General features: G+C 47.5%; 1 protein-coding gene and 1 non-coding gene across 2 annotated transcripts in view; one reads left to right on the top strand and one right to left on the bottom strand.

Annotated features, from left to right (window-relative positions):
- The window catches only part of KSR2 (kinase suppressor of ras 2), a 311,598-nt gene that overhangs the window by 148,782 nt on the left and 139,792 nt on the right, over positions 1-23,024 (top strand). Inside the window, exon 4 of the mRNA XM_024758568.1 lies at positions 4,004-4,188. Within this exon, the coding sequence (XP_024614336.1) occupies positions 4,004-4,188 (185 nt within the window). The remainder of the gene's footprint in view (positions 1-4,003; positions 4,189-23,024) is intronic.
- On the bottom strand, positions 16,886-16,992 carry LOC112408868 (U6 spliceosomal RNA). The gene has a single exon (XR_003005026.1). It is a non-coding gene; the product is annotated as a U6 spliceosomal RNA (small nuclear RNA).

Raw genomic sequence — 23,024 nt, forward strand, 5'->3', positions numbered from 1 at the left:
AGAAGTGGTTGGGAGTCTGTGGACCCGGCATCTGATCTTGGCTTTGCCACTGTGGCGTGCCTGCTTTGTGTTAGGTGCTGGGGATACAGGTTCTTCCCTTGTGTGGGGGGGGCACAGGCCATGGGGGAGACAGACATTCAGTAACCACATAAGTAAATGCAGAATTCACATAGTGCTGGGAGCACATGTAGCCTAGAGATCTGACTAGTTCTGAGGATTGCGGACTGTGTCTCTAAGGAAGTGATGCCTAAAGGTGAGTAGGTCTCCACTAACAGGATGGGGAATAGCGCCCCAGGCAGAGGGACAGCATGTGCAAAGGCCCTGAGGTGGATGACAACTTGGTGTGGTCAAGGACCAGGGAGATGACCAGAGTCAGAGGGTGACAAGGTGACGGTAAACAAGTTGGAGAGAGGGTGCTGAGGGTGCTATGAAGCTTTTGTAAGCCACGGGAAGGGAGAACAATGGAAAACCTTTGGAAGTTTTTAAGCTGAGGGTGACATGATACAATGTACCATTTTTAAACATCACTTTAACTGCTGGGTAGAAAATACATTGTAAAGAATTAAAAGTCAGATGGTGTTATTCAGCCATTAAAATGAATGATGTTTTGATACATGCTACAACATGGATGAACCTCAAGAACATGACACTAAGTAAAAGAAGCCAGACGCAAAAGGTCACGTATTGGATGATTCATTCCATTTATATGAAATACCTGGAATAGGCAAATCCTTAGAGACCGAAAACATTAGTGATTGCCAGGGGCTGTAGCAAAGGGGAATGGAGAGTAATGGTTTCATGGGCAGAGGGTGTCCTTTTGGGATGGGGAAGATACTTGGGGGGCTAAATGGAGGTAGTGTTTGCACAGCATTGTGAGAACTTAATGCTATTGAGTTGTTTACTTTAAAACGGTTAACCTTATGTGAATTTGACCTCAATACAAAAAAAACAGAGCAAAGGGAAACAAAAGTGGGATTAGGATTTTAAGAGGCGGCAGCAGCAGTAGCTTAGGTGAGGGAGGAAGGTGGCTTGGTCCAGAACTGTGGGCTGGAGATGGAAAGTAATGAACCAATGTGAAGAGGTGACAATTCTCAGGATCCTTTTCGTTCAAATATGCTACGCAAATCAGGACGGTTGGAAGAACTTTGCTAGATGCCAACGTTGGACTAGGCCTTTGCTGTCCCTGGTAAAACAAGCACATTTTCCTAGGCACAGTTTGTGGTCCAGCCTGCCATGCCAGAGAGCCCGTCCAGAAAGCGGCATGTCCACCCACTGCTGATACAGCCCCAGAGGATGGAGCTGCCCGTGGCAGCGTTTCATGTTGCTGCTTTCCCCAGAATTGGCCCCATTTCCAGAAAAATACATTTATGTAATAGACATCTAATATCTGTGAAGATCATGGAGAGGGTGTTCCTTTTAACGGCATCTGCAGGATATACTGAAAAATAGCCACTAAATTTTAGTCACGGCCACAGTCGTCAGACACAGTCGGCTGTGTCTGCTTTCCCCTCCAAGCATGTCTGGGTAATGAGCACAGATGGTAAAGGTGAATCCTACGTCCTGTCTACAAAGACTTCCTTGGTGGGTGGGAAGCGATATAGAATTTCCTTCCGCTTTCTCTGATTAAATAGCCATTCATCCTCCCACTTTCTCTTCTTCCTATCCTCTCTTCCTCCTTTCTTTCTATCCATCTTTCCATCCTACCATCCCCTCCTCCTTCATTGCATCCATCCATCCATCACCCTTTCATCCTTTGACCTTTTCACCCTTCCATCCATCCATCCATCCATTCTTCCTTCCATCCATCCTCCCATTCTCCATCCTTCCATCTTCTCATTCTCTCTTTCATTCTATCCATTTGCCATCCCATTCTTTCATCTTCTCATCCTCTCTGTCCTTCATTCATTCCATCCTTCCATTTTTCACCCTTTTCCCCTCTATCCACCCATCCATCCATCCATCCATCCATCTGTCCAACTAACATTTATTTATACACACCCCTTCTCTGCTCCATCTGTGGCCATGAGTGCAGCAGCATTGAGCTACGATTACACCTGTGCTGGGTTAGACTTCCTTCTTCTTTTTATTTATTTTATTTTATTTAAAAATGTTTTATTGGAGTATAGTTGATTTACAATGTTGTGTTATTTTCTGCTGTACAGCAAAGTGAATCAGTTACACATATACATACATCCACTCTTTTTTAGATTCCTTTCCCATATAGGTCATTACAGAGTATTGAGAAGAGTTCCCTGTGCTGTACAGTAGGTCCTTATTAGTTATGTTTTACATATAGACTTGGTTCTTCTTGCATAAGGGATCTGGCCTCATCACTTAGTGGCCCAGTGCCTCAAGGCTGCCATCTGTGTTTGGGAGATCATCACGGTACCTATTGCTGCAGGGTTTGACTGCATCCTCTTCATCTGCCAAGGGTCGTGGTGGGTTGAGGGAGCTGCTGGATGTTTCAGGTGAAAAACATGGCTTGGCTTCTTCAAGGTTAAGCCCCTGCTCTACAGACAGCCAGTTGAACCCAGTCATAGTGACGTTAACATCAGGTCACCTGAACCCTCATTCTGTGCCGGGCCGCGTGCCAAGCACATGATCCCGTAGAATCGTCATCCATCCTTCTTAGGTAGGTGCTGTGGTTTCCCCCATCGTCCAGGTGAGAACACTGAGGCACGAAGAAAAGGTGAGTTCACTTTCCTGAGGTCACAGTCAGGACCCAGGCTCCAGACTCCCTGACCCCAAAGCCTGCGAGTGTAACTCCTACATTGCACTCCCTCTGTGTAGACGCCTCTGTGACTCTCCACCACTGAACGCTCGTGTGGGATGAAACGCCGCCACCCCCGCTGCCTGCTCTTCTGCAGCCACGGTTCGGGGTGAGCCGGCCAGCGCGTGCTGCTCTAGCAGGAGGCGCCTTCCTGGCTGCCGGTGCAGCGACCACGGGGGGCAACTCTGCAGGCACACTTGAACTCCTTAAAGCTGAGGGGCAGCAGACTCCTGGAGAGGGTGACTTTTAGGCTGCCTGTGTGGGAGGCCTCTAGTCTTAAATGAACACCCCTTCCTGGGCCCTCCATCCGGATCTGTGAACATTTCCGAGGCAGGTTTGCTTTGGCCACAAGAGGGCGCCCAACTCCTGGCCACACCTGAACAGGGCACTGGGGGAGTTGGGGGGAAGGCGGTGAGGTTAATTTTGGAGCAAACTCTCTTCAACTGATCACCTAAACTCCTGAGGAAGGGGAGAAATGTTTCAGAACCAGCCCAAGAGGTACATTCTATTCAGCTGGGGCCGAGCTAGGGGCTGAGAGCTCCAACAACAAAAACCACAGGTTCCGACCCTCAAGGAGCTCAAAGGCCTGGAAGATGGAGAATTAAAATGCAGCGTTATGAGTGGCCGTCTTCATCCAGATCGATCATTTAATAGACATTTCGTGAGCACCTACTGCGTGCCAGGCTCTGTGCTGGTTGCCAAAGATGGAGAAACAAACAATACAGAGTCACTGGCTTCAAAGACCCTCAGTCCACTTGGGAGACAGAGCCTAAAAGAACAAGTTTGGAAAATATAGGAAAGTGCAGCCACAGAGATATAGAGAGAATATTTTAGGAGGATGGAGGAGGAACACCAACCCAAGCTAGGAGGAAAGGGGGAGTATCAGGGAAGGCTTCCTGGAGGAAGAACACTCAACCCTGGTTGGGATGGACTGGGGTGTCAAGGAAGGCTTCCTGGAGGAGAGGACACCAGAGTTGTAAAAAAACATATGGGGCCTTGACCCGACAAAGAAGGGGAGGGTTTCCCAGGCCGTGGGAAGTGCATAAGCCCAGTGCGAGGGAGCACAAAGTATGTGGCTGGAGCCCAGTGGGAGGGAGCCGGAGAGGGTGGCAGGGCCAGATGGAGGTGGGGAGTGGTTACTGGGTGCCACGCTAAGGAGATTGGGGCCCCCCGCTCTCACTGTGTGTGGTAGGGATACATTTCCCTCTCTTCTTTTTTCTGTCTCCCTTTCAGAGCCAAGAAGAAAAGCAAGCCGTTGAACCTCAAGATCCACAGCAGCGTGGGCAGCTGTGAGAATATCCCCTCCCAGCAGCGCTCCCCGCTGCTGTCAGAGCGCTCGCTCCGCTCCTTCTTCGTGGGACACGCGCCCTTCCTGCCCTCCACCCCTCCCGTCCACTCCGAGGCCAACTTCTCCTCAAGTAAGTCCCCGGCAGCTGCGCCTGCTGCCCTCCGCACCCGGGGGCGCACCCTCTTCTCTTTCTTCCGCGAAAATACTCGGGAAGTGCACGCGGAACACGCCTCATCCACGGTCCGCCTGCCACCTCCACCTGTGCCACTCATGCCCCTGGGGATGGTTTCGGAGAGAAGGGGGCATAATTGGGAGGCTGTTGTCATTGGTCCCATGTGCCTCCTCTTTTTAGGCCTGCAGGTGTGTAGGGATGACAGCGGGAAGCAAGCATGCAGGGCATTAAAGGAAACATCAGCCTTTGCTCTCCTCTGCTTCTCAGCAGTCCGGTCACAGGATTTTTCCTGGCCACTGTGGATAAGGCATCTCTGATTCAATGTTGTAATTTTCTCCCCCACCGCGGGTCAATGCGCATAACCTTTACATCTCAAAGATGGATTTGGGTTCAAACTGGGCTGAGCGTGGCCTGGAGTGGCTTACATTCTGCTCCCATGAATTTTGCAGCAAAGGGGTTATTCTTGGGAAAGGAAATGGAACTTTCTGGTGATCAAGAGCTGAGGTCTCTGAAGGTGTTTAATCTTCTCTGCCTAGAGGCCCCTTTTGCTGAACAGGCACAGATGTGGTCAGAGGGGAGCCCCTGAAAAAAGCCCAACCAGTCCGCCAGCCAAGACAAAAACGTTATTGCCTGGGAACTCAGGAAGAGGAGGGGGTGCTAGAATTTGTAGGAAATAACCCCTTGCCCTTAATACAGCCAGACTGTGTCCACATGTTGATGCTCTGATAGATGGTAAGTGTTGTTGACTGGGCACCAGTATGTGCTACTCACCCACATGTGTGATATCATTTAGTTCCTGCAACAATCAGTGGTACAGATGGATTATTCCCATTGTATAGATGAGGAAACTGAGGCCCCGGGACATCAAAGAATCGCCTAAAGTCACACAGCTATGGAGTAGTTGAGTCAGGATTTGAATCTGATTCTTTCTCACTCCAGAGTATACAAGCTTATCTCTCATGCCTGATTTGATAACCAAGTTCCTCAAATATCCAGTGGGATACCTTTGTCTAAATGTGGGGTTCTATTCCTTACCTTTACATAAGGGTTTTAAATTTCTTTTTAGGGAGGCTATGGGCTCTTTAAGAATTGGATGCAATCTATTAATTTTCTCCCTGGAAAACTGCACACGTAACGTCCAACACAAATGGCCAGTGTCAAGACTGTTGGGTTCAGAACGTCTGCCTTAGCCCAGCTGGGTGGTTGGCCCGGGGCAGAACCGTGAACTCAGTTTACAAGCCACAGATGTGTCTCATGAGTCCACTGGAGGGTCTGGTACCAGGAGAGACTTGTGTGGACATCAGTTAGGATAAGTTCCAGAGCCTGGCTTATCTCAGTGCCCAGAGGGTAGAGGCCCTGAATCAAGCAAACTAAAATAGCACTCATGACCCACGTCGACGCCAGAAGAGGCCGATTTATCAATTTGTCAAGAGAAATCACCGTCAGAGAGACTCGAAACACTCCGTGACGGTGGGTGGGCCTGCGTGGCAGTCAGAGGGCTGCGTGGTGAGCCTGGACGAGAAAAAAGGGGACGACATATCCGATGTGTAACGACAGCAGGGTGGGGCAGGGTGTCACGGCCCTGGAGGGAGCTGCCTGGGTTCCAGTCCCTGCTCTGTTACTTTTGAGCAGTGTGTGGACCTCGAGCAAGTCAAGAGCCTCTCTGAGCCTCAGTTTCCTTCATCTGTAAAATGGGGATAACAATAGCTTTACGCCATAGATGGTTGTGAAGATTAGATCAGCTCACATTTGTCAAGTTGTCTGCACAGTAGTTGGCCAGAGTAAGTGCCTAATAAATGATAGCTGTTGTTCTGATGTTTATTGGCTCCTTAGCCTAGTAGCGTTTCCATCCTCTGGCTCTATGGTTAATTTTGAGGCTGTGGCTAAATGCCTTTCAGTTCACACTCCCCACTTCCTTACAGCCCTAAGAGTGCTTGGAATTTACCTTGGTGTGATGCTTGGCGGCTGCTTCCAGCAGCCATCTGTCTTCGTGCGTCGCCATCCCCTGAGTGAATGTCAGCATGGCCACCTCAGAGGGCTTGACCATAGCCCTGCACTTTAATTCTGGCCAGAGTAGAAACATTTCCAGCTTGCTGAAAAAAAGAAAAAAAAAAAAACAAAACCATAACCCACAGACTTGCACTTTCAGACCTCTGCTTCTGCCAGAGTTTTGCAAGGATTCGCCATAGCTCCCCACTTTTCATGCCTGCCCCATCTGCATCTGAGAGGAGAGGCTTCTCTGCTTGCCTGTGGGCAGGAGCAAAGCTCTGAATTCAAATCAGCTCCTGATACTAAGATGCCCTAGAAGCACTATTGTCTCTTTGGACAGTCCTGGTGGTCCTTGTATGCAGAGAGGTTGCTCTGATCTCCCAGGAAGGAGAAAGATAGCACTTTAGTCTCAGTGGGGGAACAAGTGTGTAACCCAAATATTAGCTGGACCCCTATGGACCAGTCCCATTTTCTTTGATCCTAACAAATGATAGAAGCAGAGGCAGCCTGTTGGAATAGGCTGCAGACCAGGAAATGAGGCTCTCTCTGCTGAAGTCTCAGTGTTGTCACCAGTTGTCTGTACGACCTCTGTCCCTGCTGAGCACATCAGCTGCATTGTCACAGTTAAGATTCACTGCACTCTTTGAGGCAGACCTCGTCATTCCCATGTTACAGATCAGGAAACTGAGGCTCCAGAAGGTCAGTGATCTTGCCCATGTTGTAGATTTTGAATCCAAATGCAAATCTAACCTGCATCCCGTCTTCCGGTCTCTATCTGGGTTTCAGTTTCCCCAACTGTACAATAAGAGACTCCACGCAGGTCCATTCCGGAGCTTAGAAACCCTAAGGCTTACCCAGTGAGTATGCAAAGTGGCTTTTCCTAGGCAGATCTTTTGACTCACTTAGAATGCTGATTTTGGAGTCTCCAGGCCAGGGCTGTTGGGAGAACACAGCTGCTGGCACCGGCTCCCCCATGCTTCCTACAGTCCCGATCTCATGTCACTCTGAGTTGCAGAGGAGAACTTCCTGCCTCTGGGCCCCAGTGCCAGCCTTCCTCCCATGACCCAGCCAAGGGAGCCTCTGAGGCTGTGTCCCTGCCAGTCTGAGTCTGTCCGCCCGTTTGTCACAGTCAGCTGTGGCTCTGGCTGTGCTGTGAAGGGTGGTGATCCTGCATCTTGTTACCCCTGATGGTAATGCCTGGAGTCAGCATTAGGAAGATTCCAGCTGCAGAGTGGCCGAGTCTTAGACCCTTGGGGTGCCTAGCCACCTCGGATGGGCTGCAAGAAGCACTTACCTCCTTGGGGCTCACCCTCCTTCCTTGGTCTGGGGGTGACAAACAGGGGGAGGGAGGGAGGTGAAGGAGCCCTGGCTTCTGAGGAATCTGTGTCTAAGGTTAGCTATGGACGAAACATAAGGTATTAGACTCGGCTGCTCAGTGTGGAAGATGCTGACTCAGGAGTGAGCCTGCTTCCCAGAGAAGTAGAGAACCACGGACTCACCTCTCCATCCTCGCTGTATTGATTTATCCCATGCTGCCTTCATGCATGCCGTGTTACCCCCGTGGTATCTGATTGGATGCCCTCCACCCATGGACCACTTTTGGTCCAATAAGCTGTGTGTCTTTGGCTCCTTGGAGGGCATCTCTGATCCCAGCTGACTTAGGTAGCCTCTGTGATCCCTATAAAGAAGATTCTTCAGAATGAAAAAAATGCCACCTACAGCATCATGCATTACTGGCTGGCAGAAGTGATTCGGGGTCTGTAGCAACTAAGTGATGGCTGACATATCTTTGGGCACATCCCTGAACCCCGTGGGCCTGTTTCTACCCGGCAAGGATGTAGTGAGGACAAAATGAGGAAATCATGTAAATTTCCTAGCACAGGGGCCAGAGCTCAGAGCACTGAATCTCAATAGAGGGTAGCTCGGGGAGCTATTGCTGTACCTTATGGGATGGGATAGCTTGTAACAGTGATGCAAATGGCGGTGATAATAGCAATGGCTTTTATTGTGCGTTGCCAATGCCCCAAGCCTCATCAGTTCAGGAGAGGCAATTTACTTCTGTTATTTTGTTTAAGCTTCAAGTCCTCCATCAGGTAGGTACTATTATGATCCCATTTTACAGATGAAGAAACTGGGGCTGAGAGATTTAAGTAACCGGCCCGAGGTCACAGGCCAGGAAGGAGGTGGAGTTTGCAGTCATTCTGAATCCGCCCGTCTGCAGTGCTGGGGTGTGAAATGGCCACGCTGTCTCCACTGGAACTTGCTTGCTCAACAAGTAGGGAGCTTCACTTGTTCAAGGTTTCTCTCTGGCACCCTTGCTTAGTTGGGGGATTTTATGGTGGGGGCCAGCCTTGCTCCAAGGATGCCTCTTGTTCACCAGAGCGTTGTGTTTGCCCAGCGATCAGCACCCGTGCTGGCTGGCAAACTATGACCCCGCCGGACTCTGGTGCTGATGTTTCGGGGACCCACCGTGCCAGGTGGTAGCCGTTCCTGTGGGGGCCAGGCAGCTGCAGAACGTGGCCAAAAGACGTCATCCTGAACATCTTTGGTAGAAGGTGAGGAATGATGGGGGACTTTTGCCACCTGCGGTTTTCTGGGAGTTTATTAGCTGCCTGGGGGTGGGAGGTTGAGCGCTTCAGGACAGCAGCTACAAAAGCCAGCAAATGACTGATGATACCTGGACATCCCCACCTTGGCCCCAATGGCACCCGCTGGAGTTTGATACGAGGCCCCGATCTTATGAAATGCTGTCCTTCACCAGGTATTTGAAAGACAGCATGCCCTCGCCTCGTCCCAGCTCACCATGCCCTCTTCTCATCTCTTCTCCAAGCAACTCCTGTTCTTTGTCCTGGAGACACAGCGACAGGTAGCTGACCCTCAGTTGAGGGCCCCGCCTCCTGTGCCCTGAGGCTGAGTCAGAAGCCTGATTTGTTAGGGTGGCAGCAGCAGGTAGCAGTAAAGACTGATGAAGCCGAGCTGTGGCCTCCCAAGGAGCCAGGCCCTGGGAGGGCTGTACAGAGACTCCGGATGGGGGTGATTATATATTGCGGTTTAGTGATCCTTGAGACCAAGGTTCATTACCCTCCCTCCGCCTGGAAGAGGGGTAGGAGGAGTGTGTGTCTTGACAAAAATTGGCTGCCTGAACCATATTCTCATCTCCGAATCAGGAGAGATTTTGAGAAATTTGTGTCTGACCTGATTCAGTGGTGGCAATTCCAAGGGGAAAACATATATCCTGTTGGAGTGACCTGAAGGACTTTTCTCCCCAAGAATGAGCCAGCGGAAAGCCTGCTCCCACTGCCCTCACCCAGGAGACACAAGAAGCACCCGTGTCCCATGTCACCTGGCATCTTTGCTATATTCAGAAACCAGCAGGTCGCTAACACGTACTGACCTTCTGCCCTTGCCAGGCAGGTGCAGGCGTTCAGATATATACACCTGGGAACAAGTGAAATGACACAGAAAGTTTCATAATGAAACATTCGCTCCTTGCACCATCCCTCTCCCAATCCTGCCTTTTTTTTTTTTTTTTTTTTTTTTTTGAGGTACGCGGGCCTCTCACTGTTGTGGCCTCTCCCGTTGTGGAGCACAGGCTCCGGATGCGCAGGCTCAGCGGCCATGGCTCACGGGCCCAGCCGCTCCGCGGCATGTGGGATCTTCCCGGACCGGGGCACGAACCCATGTCCCCTGCATCGGCAGGCGGACTCTCAACCGCTGCGCCACCAGGGCAGCCCCCAATCCTGCTTTTTAAAAACCCTTTCTGTGTCTGCTTCTTCTGGTGGACACTTCCACAATTTAAACTAGGTTGTACCAGGTTGTTGTGCTCAAAGTGTGTCCCAGAGCAGCACCACCTGAAAGCTCGTGAGAAATGCAGATGCTTACTTTCCTCCTTCCAGACCCGCTGCATCAGAAGCCCTGGGGAGTGTCTAGGATTCTCTATTTCACCAGCCCTCCAGGGGATTTTACATGTGAACATTTGAGCATCACTCGGTTATATGTCATTTTTTTTAAAGCTTCTTTTGGAAATAGTTTCAAACTTATAGAAAAGTTGCAAAAACAATACAGAAGATTCCTGTACCCCTTAAACTCAGAATCACTAGTTTTTAACATTTCTTTACATTTGCTTCCTCTCTCCAGTTCCCCCGCCCCCAACCCTGATTTCTCTCTCTCTCTCTCTCTCTCTCTCTCTCCCCCTCCCTCCTTTTGGTGGACCATTTGAGGCTAGGTTGTGTACTCTCTTATATAACCACACAGAGTTACCAGATTTAGTCAGCTTATCTGATCAAGACTGTCATCTAACCATCTTCCAATTTCAGCAATTTGTCTCAATAGCGTCCTTTAGAGCATTTTTTTTTTTTCTGGGGCAGGATTCAGTATGGGGTCACCTACTGCATTTAGCGGTTGTGTCAAGGGCTTTTGTCAAGGAACAGTTCCTTAGCCCTTGTCATTTGTGACTTTGATATTTCTGAAGAGCAGGGACCAGCTGCTTTAGAGAATGTCCCTCAGTGTGGGTTTGTCTGATCTCTTCTCATGGTTGGACTCAGGCCGTGCAGTCTTGGCGGGACTTCTGTGTAAGTGGTACTGTGTTTTACCTTGTGCAGACCCTCTTTGTGGGCCCAGGGCTGCCAGATCTTTGACTTTTTCAAAAGAAGTCAGAGACCGTGACGTTTATGAGAAGACTCCCAGTTTTAAAATGTAAGCAGCCAGTGAAAAATCTTTCACCGATACATGAACCCGTTTAAATAACCCCATGGGCTTGTGGGTCCTATTTGGTCTTGGGGTTCCCAGTTTTTAACCTCTGCTCTAGAACCATGGAGGTCGGAACTGGTAGGTGCCTCAAAAATCACTGAGTGCAAGCTCTCGTTTTACAGATGGAGAAACTGAGGCCAGAGAGTGGAAGGGACTTGCCCAGGATTACAGAGCTGGGGTTTGAACCTAGGTCTCCTGGGGCCTAACTAATGGTTCCCTCCGTTACACCAAGATGGTTGCAAAACTGAGGCTTCTGAAAGTGTACTGAAAGTGCCTGAGAGGAGGGAAACAGTGCCTTCATTTAAAAGATGACATGTTTTGTGTGTACGGGGGCACTGGTGCTGTGTGTGTGCGTGTCGGGGGAGTGCATGCAGGTAGGTATGTATGTTTTATGTGAGGCTACTGCTGGATCAATTAATTAATTAATTAATTTATGGCTGTGTTGGGTCTTCATTTCTGTGTGAGGGCTTTCTCTAGTTGTGCCAAGCGGGGGCCACTCTTCATCGCGGTGCGCGGGCCTCTCACTGTCGCGGCCTCTCTTGTTGCGGAGCACAGGCTCCAGACGCGCAGGCTCAGTAATTGTGGCTCACGGGCCCAGTTGCTCCGCGGCATGTGGGATCCTCCCAGACCAGGGCTCGAACCCGTGTCCCCCGCATTGGCAGGCAGACTCTCAACCACTGCACCACCAGGGAAGCCCCTACTGCTGGATTTTTATCAACTCCCTCTTCTCTGGTCGGCCCGTATATTTTGGAATTCCTGCCTTAGCACAAAGAGTTTGGGCTCAGCATGCAATGGGCAACCTTAGACCTTTTGTTATGATTGCTCCCACCAGGAATTGTGGCAGCAAAAATCGGTTGGCAAGTGGTTGGTGCTAGGAGCCAGGGGGGGCATCTGTGCTTCTTGGAGTGAGCCCTGATTCTCAGTCAGGTACACACTGGCGGCACGGGCATCCCGTTCCCTGTCATCAGGACCTGTGTCTGATTGTGCCTTTGTCCTAGTAACAACCCCTCCTGCACAGATAAGTATTTTTGAACGGACAGTACCATTTCTGAGCATTCACTTTGTGGCCAGCATTGTGGGCCTTCAGCCACTCAGGATCTAGAGAGCAAAGGAGAGAGGATTCTGCTTGTTGCCCTCCAGAGCTGTAGAGCTGGCTGGTTTGGGCATCACTGAGGCAGGAGCTGAAGTTGCTAGACTTCGATGTAGTCTTTGGGATTTTACGGATGGCTCTCCTGCTTTAACTGACCAGAGAAGCAGGCTCCCAAGCAAAACTGCCAAAAACTATTTTGTTAATCAGAAAATAAGCAGGTCTTTATCGCTGTACGATGGTGGTAGTATGGACATGTGTCTTGGTTTCAAGTGACAGTAAACAAACTTGAGCTTTTTTTTTAGTGTCGAGGTCATTTATTGGCACATGTAGCTGAAAAGTCCAGGGGTTGCATGAGCTTCAGGCTTGGCTGGATCTAGGGGCTCAGTTCATGTCAGGACTCCATATCTCTCAGCTCTGCTCTTCTCCAGGTATGGCTTCACCCTTAGGCTTTCCATGTGGTGGCGATATGGCCTTAGGAGTCTCAGCCCCTTCCCTCTTCTGGTCCACAGTAAAGGAATGAGATTGTTTAAGTCTGAGATTCACTGAGTCAACCAGCGTGACCACATGCCACCTCTGAACCAACTGGTAGGGCCAGGGAAATGGGATGGAAATTTACTGGCTTAACCCTGGGCTGTGATCTTTACTTTTGGGCTTAGAAATGGAGGATTTTGGAACATGAATGCTGGGGAAGCTGACAATCAGTGTCCATTAGAGTAAAAATGATTAACGAGGGTCCCTGTCCTCAGGGGCTTTGAGGAGCTTCTTCCTGGCCAGATTAGTTCATGATCCAAGATAGTGGGGCCATGTCTCCCCTATTGTACAGGCAACCCTTTCCTTTTTCTGTGTCTCCCTTGGGCTGTGTTTCTCAGTGATCCCTGGCAAGGAATTTCTTTTCTATCCCTCTGACACTCCTGGGGGGTCTCCAGGAAGCACACAACCTGCCAGGGAAGGTTAACCCCCGGTTCCAGGAGGAGACTCAGCTCCACTCTCAAGGTGAAGCCGTAGCATCCTGGCATTAGCCAGGCATGGAATTGAGAGTTACACAAACCTGGGTTTGAATCTCATTTCTGCCATTTATTAGCTAACACCTCTGAGCCTCAGTTTCCCCATCTTCAAAATGGGCCTAATAGGCCTTTCTTGTGGAGTGGTTATCAGGATGAAATAAAAGGATGCTGAGCACCGTGCCTGGTGCCTAGGAAGCATCACCTGTGTTGCTGTGGTCATCGATACTATTATACAGCGTTGGGGTTTCGGTCAACTTTGGTCCTCCCTGGTTGCTGCTGGACATCAGTCCACCCCCCACCATACCTAAATGGAACCATCACTACTGATTGAATTCCTGACGTGTAAAGTGTGATACTGAGTGTATCAGTCCTTGTGGGCTGTTAGGGTCCTTGTGCCCATACCTGCCATAAACGACATGTCCTTTGCTACTTCTTTTCTTTTCACAGACGTAGGGTCTGCTCTTCTTCTCATCCCCAGGACTGTGCTCCCGGGCTCCCCTCCTGACCTTTCCTGTCACTCAAGTGCCACACAGGCTGTCCTGCTCTAGGGTGTAGCTCTGATAACTCTAATTTTCATCCCAGGCATTTTACCTATCTGTTACTCCTTTTGAGTAGGAAGCGTCCTCCTTCTCCAAAGAACAGGCTGCTTCCTAGGCCTCAGGGGGTCCTGTCACAGCCCCCCATCCCTACTGGCCTGGGGAAATCCCGGCATTTCCGTGCCGCCTTTAGCCTCAGCACTTCCTGGAAACCACAGCAGCCGCTGTGAATATTTAGGCCAGGGCTCAGCTACTTTTTCTGTAAAGGTCCAGAGAGCAAATATTTCCTTCCAGCTTTGCAAGTCGACAGTCTCAACGACTAACTCTTCGATAGTGTCGTGAACACAGCCTTAGGTAACCGAAGGGGCAGGGCTGTGTCCCAATAAAGCTTTATTTACAAAACAGGCAGTGGGCTGACTTGGGCTCAGACTTCAGAGCTAAACAAGACCGCGTTTCAGAGCCCAGCTTTGCCCCCTACTGGCTGGGAGGCCTCGGGTGAGTGAGGTCTCTGAGCTGCAGTTTCTCATCTGCAAAGTTAGGAGAACGGTCGGGTCTCCCTCATAGGGCAGTTGTAAGATTAAATGAGAGAACGCCTGTAAACTGCTAGCACAGGGCCAGGCACATGGTGAGCAGGCAATAAGTGTCAGCAATGACTATTTATACAATGTTACTAATGTGTGTATCTGTTATATATAACACATATACGTTATATATGTTACACACACACACACACACACAGAACTGAAGCAGTGTGGGTTTTGGTGAGGCTTCTCCACTCACCTTATTTAATGAGGCCGCTTGGTCCCCATGAGAAACCAACGTTTTTCTCCAAGGCCCCATTTCCTGTCAGGGGCTGCCATGCCCACAGCCCAGCTGATCCACACTGAGGTGACTGCCCCTTCACAACCCTTTCTGAGCAGTCTGGGATTCTGTTTCCATGGGCATTGGATGGGGAGGCAGACTATAAATCGAGGTTTGCACCAAGGACAAACAGCCTCTGCTCACATGTGAACTTAATTCAGATGTATGGTGTGGGGGATCCAGGCATCTGGACAGAGGCGGTAGCCCTTTGGTACCCAGTTTCTCGTCCTTTTGGAAATCCCACAGAACCTGGACAAAGGAGTGAGGGTTATTGGCGAAAGAGGGGTACCTGGCTTAGAGACCTCCAAGACTGCATTTGTCAGGGCTTTTTCTGGTGCAGAGACCCACCACATACCAGCTTCAGCAAATAAAAGGGAACTTTCTGGTTTAGGTACTGAAAAAAAATCTAGACATAAACAAGGGCTTCAGGAATGGCTGGATCCAGGAGCTCAGGGTCATCAAGCCATGTTCTTTTTCTCTCCCATCTCACAGTCCTGCTTTCCTCCTTATGGGTGTCATTCTCAGTTAGGCTCTCCCTTCATGGTGACCCTTGGCTGCTTCAGGCTTCCATCTTTATAGATCTAAGTGCATCAACCCCACTGAACCAATTGGATTGCGATGAAGGGGAATAGATCTCCAAGGAACACCTGGATGATGTAACTCCCAGAACAGAGATGCTGAGCAGGCAAGAGCAACAACTGCCCCTATAAAAAGCCACTGATTGATGGGTTGGGTACCTGTGATTCATGCTCTCACTTGTTTCTCTCCTCATTGAGTAGCTAGGGGGATGAACAATTACTAATTCAGAAAAAGAGAATGAACCTATTTGATGAGTTTTATTTCCTTTTCTGTCTACTTGAGATTCCTACTTTCAGAAGGTGTCAGAAATCTTTCTTTTCCCCTTCACCGTCGACTTCCAGCTGGCTGTGAAATAAGAAGGAACTACTTCTAGCCTGGTGGTTCCAACCTTGGCTGTATATCCCAATCACCTGGGTGAGGGGGGCTTTTCAAAATTCTGATTCCCGGGCTGCAACCCTGTCCAGTGACATCAGAGCCACTGGAGGGTGAGGCCCAGGCATCAGTACTTTTTATGCTCCCCGGGTGATTGCAATGTGCAGCCAGGGCCGAGAATCACCGATCCAGCGGGAGTGGCCAGCGTATTCAGAAGCTCTCCTAGACAGGCGGAGGTAAGCTCTTGTAGGATTTTCTGAACACCTATGTCATCAGTGTAGGTGCTGCAAACTTTCTCTTCTCATCTCAAGCTCTGGATATAAATAGAAGACAGGTTTTGGTCTGCAGCGTCATCCCATGTGATTTACAGGTGTTGGGGTCCTGCCAGGGCCGTGATTCACCGCTGCCATTCCTGCTTGCTAACACACTGATTACTGCCAGATTATCTGGTCTCCTTGCTGCATCTTCAGCCAGGTGGGCACCGAGGCGTCAGCACAGGCCTCTGAATGCACATTTGCAGAGGTGGAGGAAGTGGGTGGGCAGACAGGTGTGAAATACAGACAGGACTGTGGTTCCTGGGGCGGATGACAGACAGATCAGGCTATGGGGACAGCGCCAATGAGGAGACTTGGACAGCTGTCCAGAGGGCCTCAAATATCTGCTTTTCCCCTCCTGGGTCATTCATTCATTCAGTGCTTGTGAAGGGCTTACAAAGTCAGGAGCTGTGCAGAAGTCTTAGAATCAAATTGTTGACCCCATACCTAAGGTTTAAGCAGGAGGAAACCCTGCAGTTCCTAAATGCTGGCGCTAATGGGTCAGCTGCCTCTGAACCTCTTTCCCATCCCATTCTCTGAGGCTGGGCCCAGAGTCTGGGTATTGAACAAGCTCCCTTGGAATTATGTCACAGAGTCCAGCCCCCAGAGGAGGGTTAGGGCCTGGGGCTGTTTTCAACTGGCTTCCAGCCAGATTTTTAAAAAAGGACAAGAAACAAACTGTGTTTCCATGAAGTAGGTTAGTGAACTTAATAAACAGCCCTTTAGTTTGAGATAACATCCATCAAAACTTTTTGGTGTTAAATGTCCTTTTTAAAGTGAAATGATGGGTAATTATAGAGGGTGATTGTTTTTTACATAGTGTCCTTACTTAGAAACAGACGTGGCTAACTCTAAGCAGTCTCCCATTTATTAAATTTCTATAAAATTCAAGTCAGGAATCCTTTCTCTAGACTGGAGTTTTAAAGGTTGATTATTAATATTATTGAACAATAAAACCCCTTCTTCAAAAAGAAGCTTATATAAACCCCCAGTATATGAATCAGCAGGTTGAAAGGGCAGTTGTTCTGGGTTATGTCCATCAGGGGGCTTTGTGTACCATCCCCGAGTCCCCTCAGTGGTGGCCTCTGAGACACGTCTTTGAAATTCAGTTTGGAGCTGCTATCCTGGAAATTTCTTTTTTTTTTTTTTTTTTTTTTTTTTAAAAATATGGAACGCTTCACGAATTTGCGTGTCATCCTTGCGCAGGGGCCATGCTAATCTTCTCTGTATCGTTCCAATTTTAGTATATGTGCTGCCGAAGCGAGCACTGGAAATTTCTTTAAATGATGATTTGAGTGGGAACCCAAGGCTCTAGGACAGACAGTGTTTTCCCAAACTCCTGATTCCTGATTGGGTCCACTCATCCCAAGGCCAACGTGTCAGTGATGAATTAAAAAGACCCTCCCATCCCCCACCAACCCCAGAATGCACTTAGCACTAAGGTGCCAGGGGGTGTGGTATTCATTGTAACAACCCTGATGTTCTCACTTTGAAAAACAAGAAGAGCATGGTCTAGGGAAGTGACGCACTTTCTCAGGGTTACCAAGAGGGAGGAAGGACTTGGGGTCAGGACTTGGTTTACCTTGAGGTCCAGAGCGCTTTTCTGCTTTCCCTTATGCTACAAAGCCAGCTCTGGCGTGTCGGAAGGAACTTTGAAAATATTCAGGAGCTGTGGCTTTTCCAACAGTATAACTTTCGAGTTGATCTCTTCAAGAGCCATTCCTGCATCTGTCCACCCAACCAAAAATATTTCAGAGTGCCTCCTCTCTGTGTGGGTACCAGAGATATGGAGATGTATAGACATTCAAGATCTCCATCTTCACGGAACATCCAGACTGCTGGGGGAGACAGAGATGAGCCAATTTCGGTGGTAATGAGAGCTGTAGAGTGGATGTCCAGGATGCTATGCAAATTAAACCAGAGGCGCAATGATGGGGGTGGGGCAGAGCAGGGATGCCTAGTCAAGCCAGGGAACCAAGGAAGACTTTCATGAGCAAGGGCTGTTTATGCTGAGACTTGAAGGCTAAGTAGGGTTAGCCAGATGACGAATGGGATGGACATGCATTTAAGGCAGAAGGAACAGCCCAGGCTGAAAGCGTTGGACAGGTTTCAGGAACCCAGGAGCCTGTGGATGAGGCAAGGCAGAGAAAAAGAGGTGAGACTGGCAAGGCGAGCTGGAGCCAGATCTGGGATTTTAGTTTAGTATCTGGGGTTTAATTTCAGTGCTGAGGGAAGCTTCTAAACCTCAGGCTCCCGCACTGACTCACCTGTGCAGTTTCTACCCTTCCCTTCAGTGGCATCTTCCGCTCTCTGACAGGTGGATCTGTTATGGGTTGAATTGAGATCCCCCCAAAGGTATGTTGCAGTCCTAGCCCCCAGTACAGAATATGCTTTTATTTGGAAAGGGGGTCATTGCAGACATAATCAGTTAAGATGAGGTCATACTGGAGCAGGATGGGCCCTTCATCCAATATGACCGGTGTCCTTCTAAGAAGAGGGAAGTTTGGACACCAAGGCAGAAACATACAAGGGGAATGCCATGTGACCATGGAGGCAGAGATTGGAGGGATGCTGCTGCAAACCAAGGAGCTCCCAAGATCGATGGCCACCACCACCAGAAGCTGGAGGAGGTAAGGAAGGGCTGCTTTTAGCCACAGGGGGCACGTGACCCTGCCGACACCTTGATTTCAGGTTTCTGGCCTTTAAAACTGTGAGAGAATATATCTCTGCTGTTTTAAGCCACCCAATTTGGGGTACTTTGTTACGGCAGCCCCAGGACACTAACATGCGTCCGTAAGGGGTACATCTTCAGCCCTGACGTTTGCGAGCGCGATGCTCATGAGTCAGTCTCCCGGTGACTGTATAATCAGTCTGGGAGTAAACTGGGTGCTTTTTGGGAAAATGACATGAGCTCTTCTCAGCTGTGAAATTGCTCATCAGTCAGTGCGTTCGAGTGATCACCTCGCAGATGGCCTCCTAGTGACCATAAAGAGTTAGTGCTGCTTCGCAAGATGCCCCGCTGGCCCCATGGACGGCTGTTTGCCACGCAAGAGAATCTGGACGTGCATCCCTCAGGGACTCCTGGCGGAGGAGGGGGTGGAAACCAATTAGACACAGCTGTTGCTGCCCACCTCAGGCACGAGGGCCTATACTGCCTGCAACACTATGGGAATAAGCTCTTTGGATTAAGCCATTTTCCCAGCCAAAAAAGCTTCAGCGGAAGCCCATTTGCATCCTGTCGTCACCCCACTTTCTGATTTAATGGTAAACTGGGTAAGGCACTTCTTAAATCACAGAGGACACCCGCCAGTCAGATGCTGGCGCCTATGGAATGGGTGTTGAATGGATTAGAAACCCACAGTGTGAGTCGGGGTCTGCCATTCCTCACTGTGCAGTGTTGGCTGGGTTAGTCAACCTCTCTGAGACTCAGTTTCCCCATTGGAAAGTGAAGATTCTGCTACTTCCCCCACAGCAGCATGATAAAGATTAAATTCAAGAATGGATGGCAAAGTGCCTTCTGTACTGAAGAATTCTGCTCCATTGGTGACGGCTGATCGAGAGGACTGCCAGGCAGGCTGACAGAGGCTTTTTTTTTTTCAATTTTTATTGAAGTATAGTTGATTTACAATGTTGTGTTAGTTTCAGGTGTACAGCAGTGATTCAGTTATGCATATTATATATCTGTTCTTTTTCAGATTCTTTTACATTATATGTTATTAAAAGATACTGAGTATAGTTCTCTGTGCTATACAGTAGGACCTTGGTTATCTATCTTATATACAGTAGTATCAGTAAATCCCAAATTCTTAATTTATCTCCTCCCCTTTCCCCTTTGGTAACCATAAGTTTGTTTTCTATGTCTGTGAGTCTATTTCTGTTTTGTAAATAAGTTCATTTGTATCATTTTTTTTTAGATTTCACATAGAAGTGATATCATATGATATTTGTCTTTCTCTTTCTGACTCACTTCACTTAGTATGGCAATCTGTAGGTCCATCCATGTTGCTGTAAATGGCATTATTTCATTCTTTTTAATGGCTGAGTAATACTCCAGTGTGTGTGTGTGTGTGTGTGTGTGTGTGTGTGTATAATATATATATATGTATATATATATATATCACATCTTCTTTATCCACTCATCCTGACAGGATGGAGTGAAGCCCCCCACCCCTCTGTTTGGGGTTCGTGGTAGGAAACAGCCCTTGATCTTACTGAAAATGACTGATAAATGGTGGCTGCAGGGAGATCTCCCAACCCAATGCTGTTTTGGGTGTTCTTCTCACTGTTTTTTCCTTTCTCTGAAATATTTTTAAAATATATATCCCAAATGAAAAATGGTGTATTTGCATTTATACATAATACGTATGTGTATGTGCTGATATGTGTATGTTTATAATCTATATACACGCTAAAGAGTAATAATAAAATGTTAATGCAATATTTTAAAATAACAGGTGGGCAAACTATGACCTGTGGGCTGGCTGCCTGTTTTTGTTAATAACGTTTTATTCAAACTAGAGCTGGGATTAGTGAGTGGCAAGTGAGGCAAGGTCATGTAAGTACTTATATAAAAGTTTGATATTTTGTTTCTCATGGATTTTTTGAACTCATTTAAAAATGTTGCATCAAAATATATTTATGTTGATACCTGAGTGTTTTGGCCACACCCTTAAATTTTTTCCTGCAGGCTAGTGCCTTACTTGCTTCACCCAAGTCCCAGCCCTGATAAAATTACTCAGGAATCCGAACTTGAACTTAAGAAATAGAGCATCTCAAGCTCCTGGAAGCCCTTTATGTGCATTCCCCTTCTGTTCCCCCGAGGGATGACACCATCCTGGATTTGTTTTACCATGTCTTGCTTTTCTTTGTGGGAAACCTCACATGTACGTGTTCCTAAACAATATGTAGTTTAGTTTTGCATGTTTTTGAACTTCACATACTCTGCAGCTTTTTTTTTCTTGAATATTCTGGTTTTGAGATTCATTCAGATCTATGTGAATAATTGCATTCATTTTCATGCTGTCACATCCTGTGTTTCACCAACTCTAAGATGCACGTGTCTCTCCACAGTTCAGCACCTCTGAAGGTGGACTGTAATTTGCAATCAATGGCACCTCATGGTCTCTGTCCTCCTGGCAGGGTCAGGCTGTCGTTGTCATTCGTCACCCATCCAGTGCACACAGACGTGGCTCTTCATAATGTCGTCACTTCTGAGGTCCTCTGCTTTGTTGATCTTAACATGAGTTGAGTTTCATTGGAGTTGAAAAAGTCTTCAAAAATATCACACCATGACTTGGCTTTGAAACAAAAAATGTCTATACATATTGTCTATGCAGAAAGGCTTAAGGACAGGGCAGCATGATATATGATAAAATATGTCTAAATAAATCTAAAAGAGATTTTGAAATAACACTAAATTTAAGAATTTTAAGTGTAAGAAAGCACTGTGTCCTAGATAATTGGCAGCCTCTTTCTATCTTAGTGGTTCATAAATTAATGACCTTAACACTCAATGGCCTCTTAAAGGTCAGTGAAATATGGTAATATTCCATTGTATGACTAGACCACAATGAATGCATGCATTCCTCTGTTGATGGACACTGGGATTTTTTTTCCCTCTGTTTTACTTTGAAGCATTCAACTTAATGAGATCAGAGTTTCTCGACTTCAGCACTGTTGACACTTGGGGATGAGAAATTCTTCATGGTGGGGACTGTCTTGTGCATTGTGGGATGTTTAGCGTCATCCCTGGCCTTTCCCCCCGCCGAGATGCCAGTAGTACCCTTCCCCCGAAAAACACATTTAAGAAACCAAAAGCGTTCCAGACATTGCCAAACATCCTCTGGGGGCCAAAATCACCCCATGGCTGAGAGAGAACCACAGGACTGGAAGTTGTATGATTGGCGGCCATAATGGTTGCATCAATTTATATGTTCACCAGCAACGCATGGGGTTCCTGGTTCTCCCTATTTTTGCCAGCTTTCATTTGGCCAGACTGTTGAACTACTTTGCCCATCTGGTGAGAATAAAATGGTGTCTCAGCTTCATTTCCGTTCGTACTTCCCCAGTTGCTGGTGTGGCTGAGGATCTGTTTTGGCCTCTCATGTTTCCTCCTCTGTGAAATGTCTGTGTCTTTTGCCCACTTTCTTCTGTTGAGTTGTTTCTTTTTTTTTTTCCTTATTGATTTTTAGGGACTAAAAATATTCTGGGTTCTAATTCTTTGTTGTATGTGTGGCATATATCTTCTGATTTGTGGTGTGCCTTCTCACTTCCTTTATTTTCTCTTTTGATGAATAGAAGTCTTTAGCATTAATGTAGTCAAATGTATCATTTCTTTCCTTTATGGCTTTTGCTTTTAAAAAATCTTATTTAATAAGTTCTTTCTGCCCTGAGGTCATAAACACATTGTCCTACCCACCTGGAATTGATTTTGATGTATAAGGGCAGCTTTCTTTCTTTTTCTATTTCTTTTTTTTTCTCTCCCCAAATAGATAGCCAGTTTCCCAGCACCATTTGTCAAATAGGCTTCCTTTTGCCCCACTGATCTGCCGTGCCACCTTGTCATTGGTCAGGTGTCTAAATTCACTCAGGACCGTCCTGTACTTTTTATTCTGTTCTGCTGGTTCTCACTTCTTCCTATCCCTCCTTTTTCCTTTTTCATGTATATCTGGATAATTTTTTTTAATTTGCTTTAATTTTCTTTTGAAAAACAGTCTCTCTGAAATGCGCTGTGGTATCCCAGAGTAGAAAAAGGACATTGGAGGAAAACGTAGTGAAATCCAAATAAAGTCTGGTGTTTACTGAAGAGCAACGTACCAACATCAGTTTCTTAGTTTTGACACATGTACTGTGTGTATGGAAGAAGCTGCATGAAAGGTATATGGGAATTCTCCGTACTAGCTTTGCAGCTCTTCTGTAAAGCAAAAAGTATTCCAAAGTAATAAGTTGATTAAAAGAGATTTCTCTCATTTCTTAACAATATTTTTTTGGCCTTTTCTGTTACTAATGCCTTCTCTAATCCTTAAACCCATCACTTACTTTTACATTTTTTAATTTATCATCTCTTGGGTTTAAACCATTTATCTTAACCTTTGATCTCTCTTGCCCTCCATCTTTTAAATTTCTGCTTCCTTCACTGACAGTCATTTTTTACTTTCAGTCTTCTTCCTTTTCTCTCACTACGTAAGGCAAAAACTTTTACTGTCTTCTGCTTATTGGTATCCTAACTCATTTGAACTTGCAGGTTATTCATCTCTTTTAGTTTGCTCTCACCTTTAATCTCTTCATAATCACCTATCCT

Source organism: Neophocaena asiaeorientalis, unplaced genomic scaffold, assembly GCF_003031525.2.
Source record: "Neophocaena asiaeorientalis asiaeorientalis breed wild unplaced genomic scaffold, Neophocaena_asiaeorientalis_V1.1 scaffold77, whole genome shotgun sequence".
In the NCBI taxonomy this organism is placed as follows: domain Eukaryota; kingdom Metazoa; phylum Chordata; class Mammalia; order Artiodactyla; family Phocoenidae; genus Neophocaena; species Neophocaena asiaeorientalis.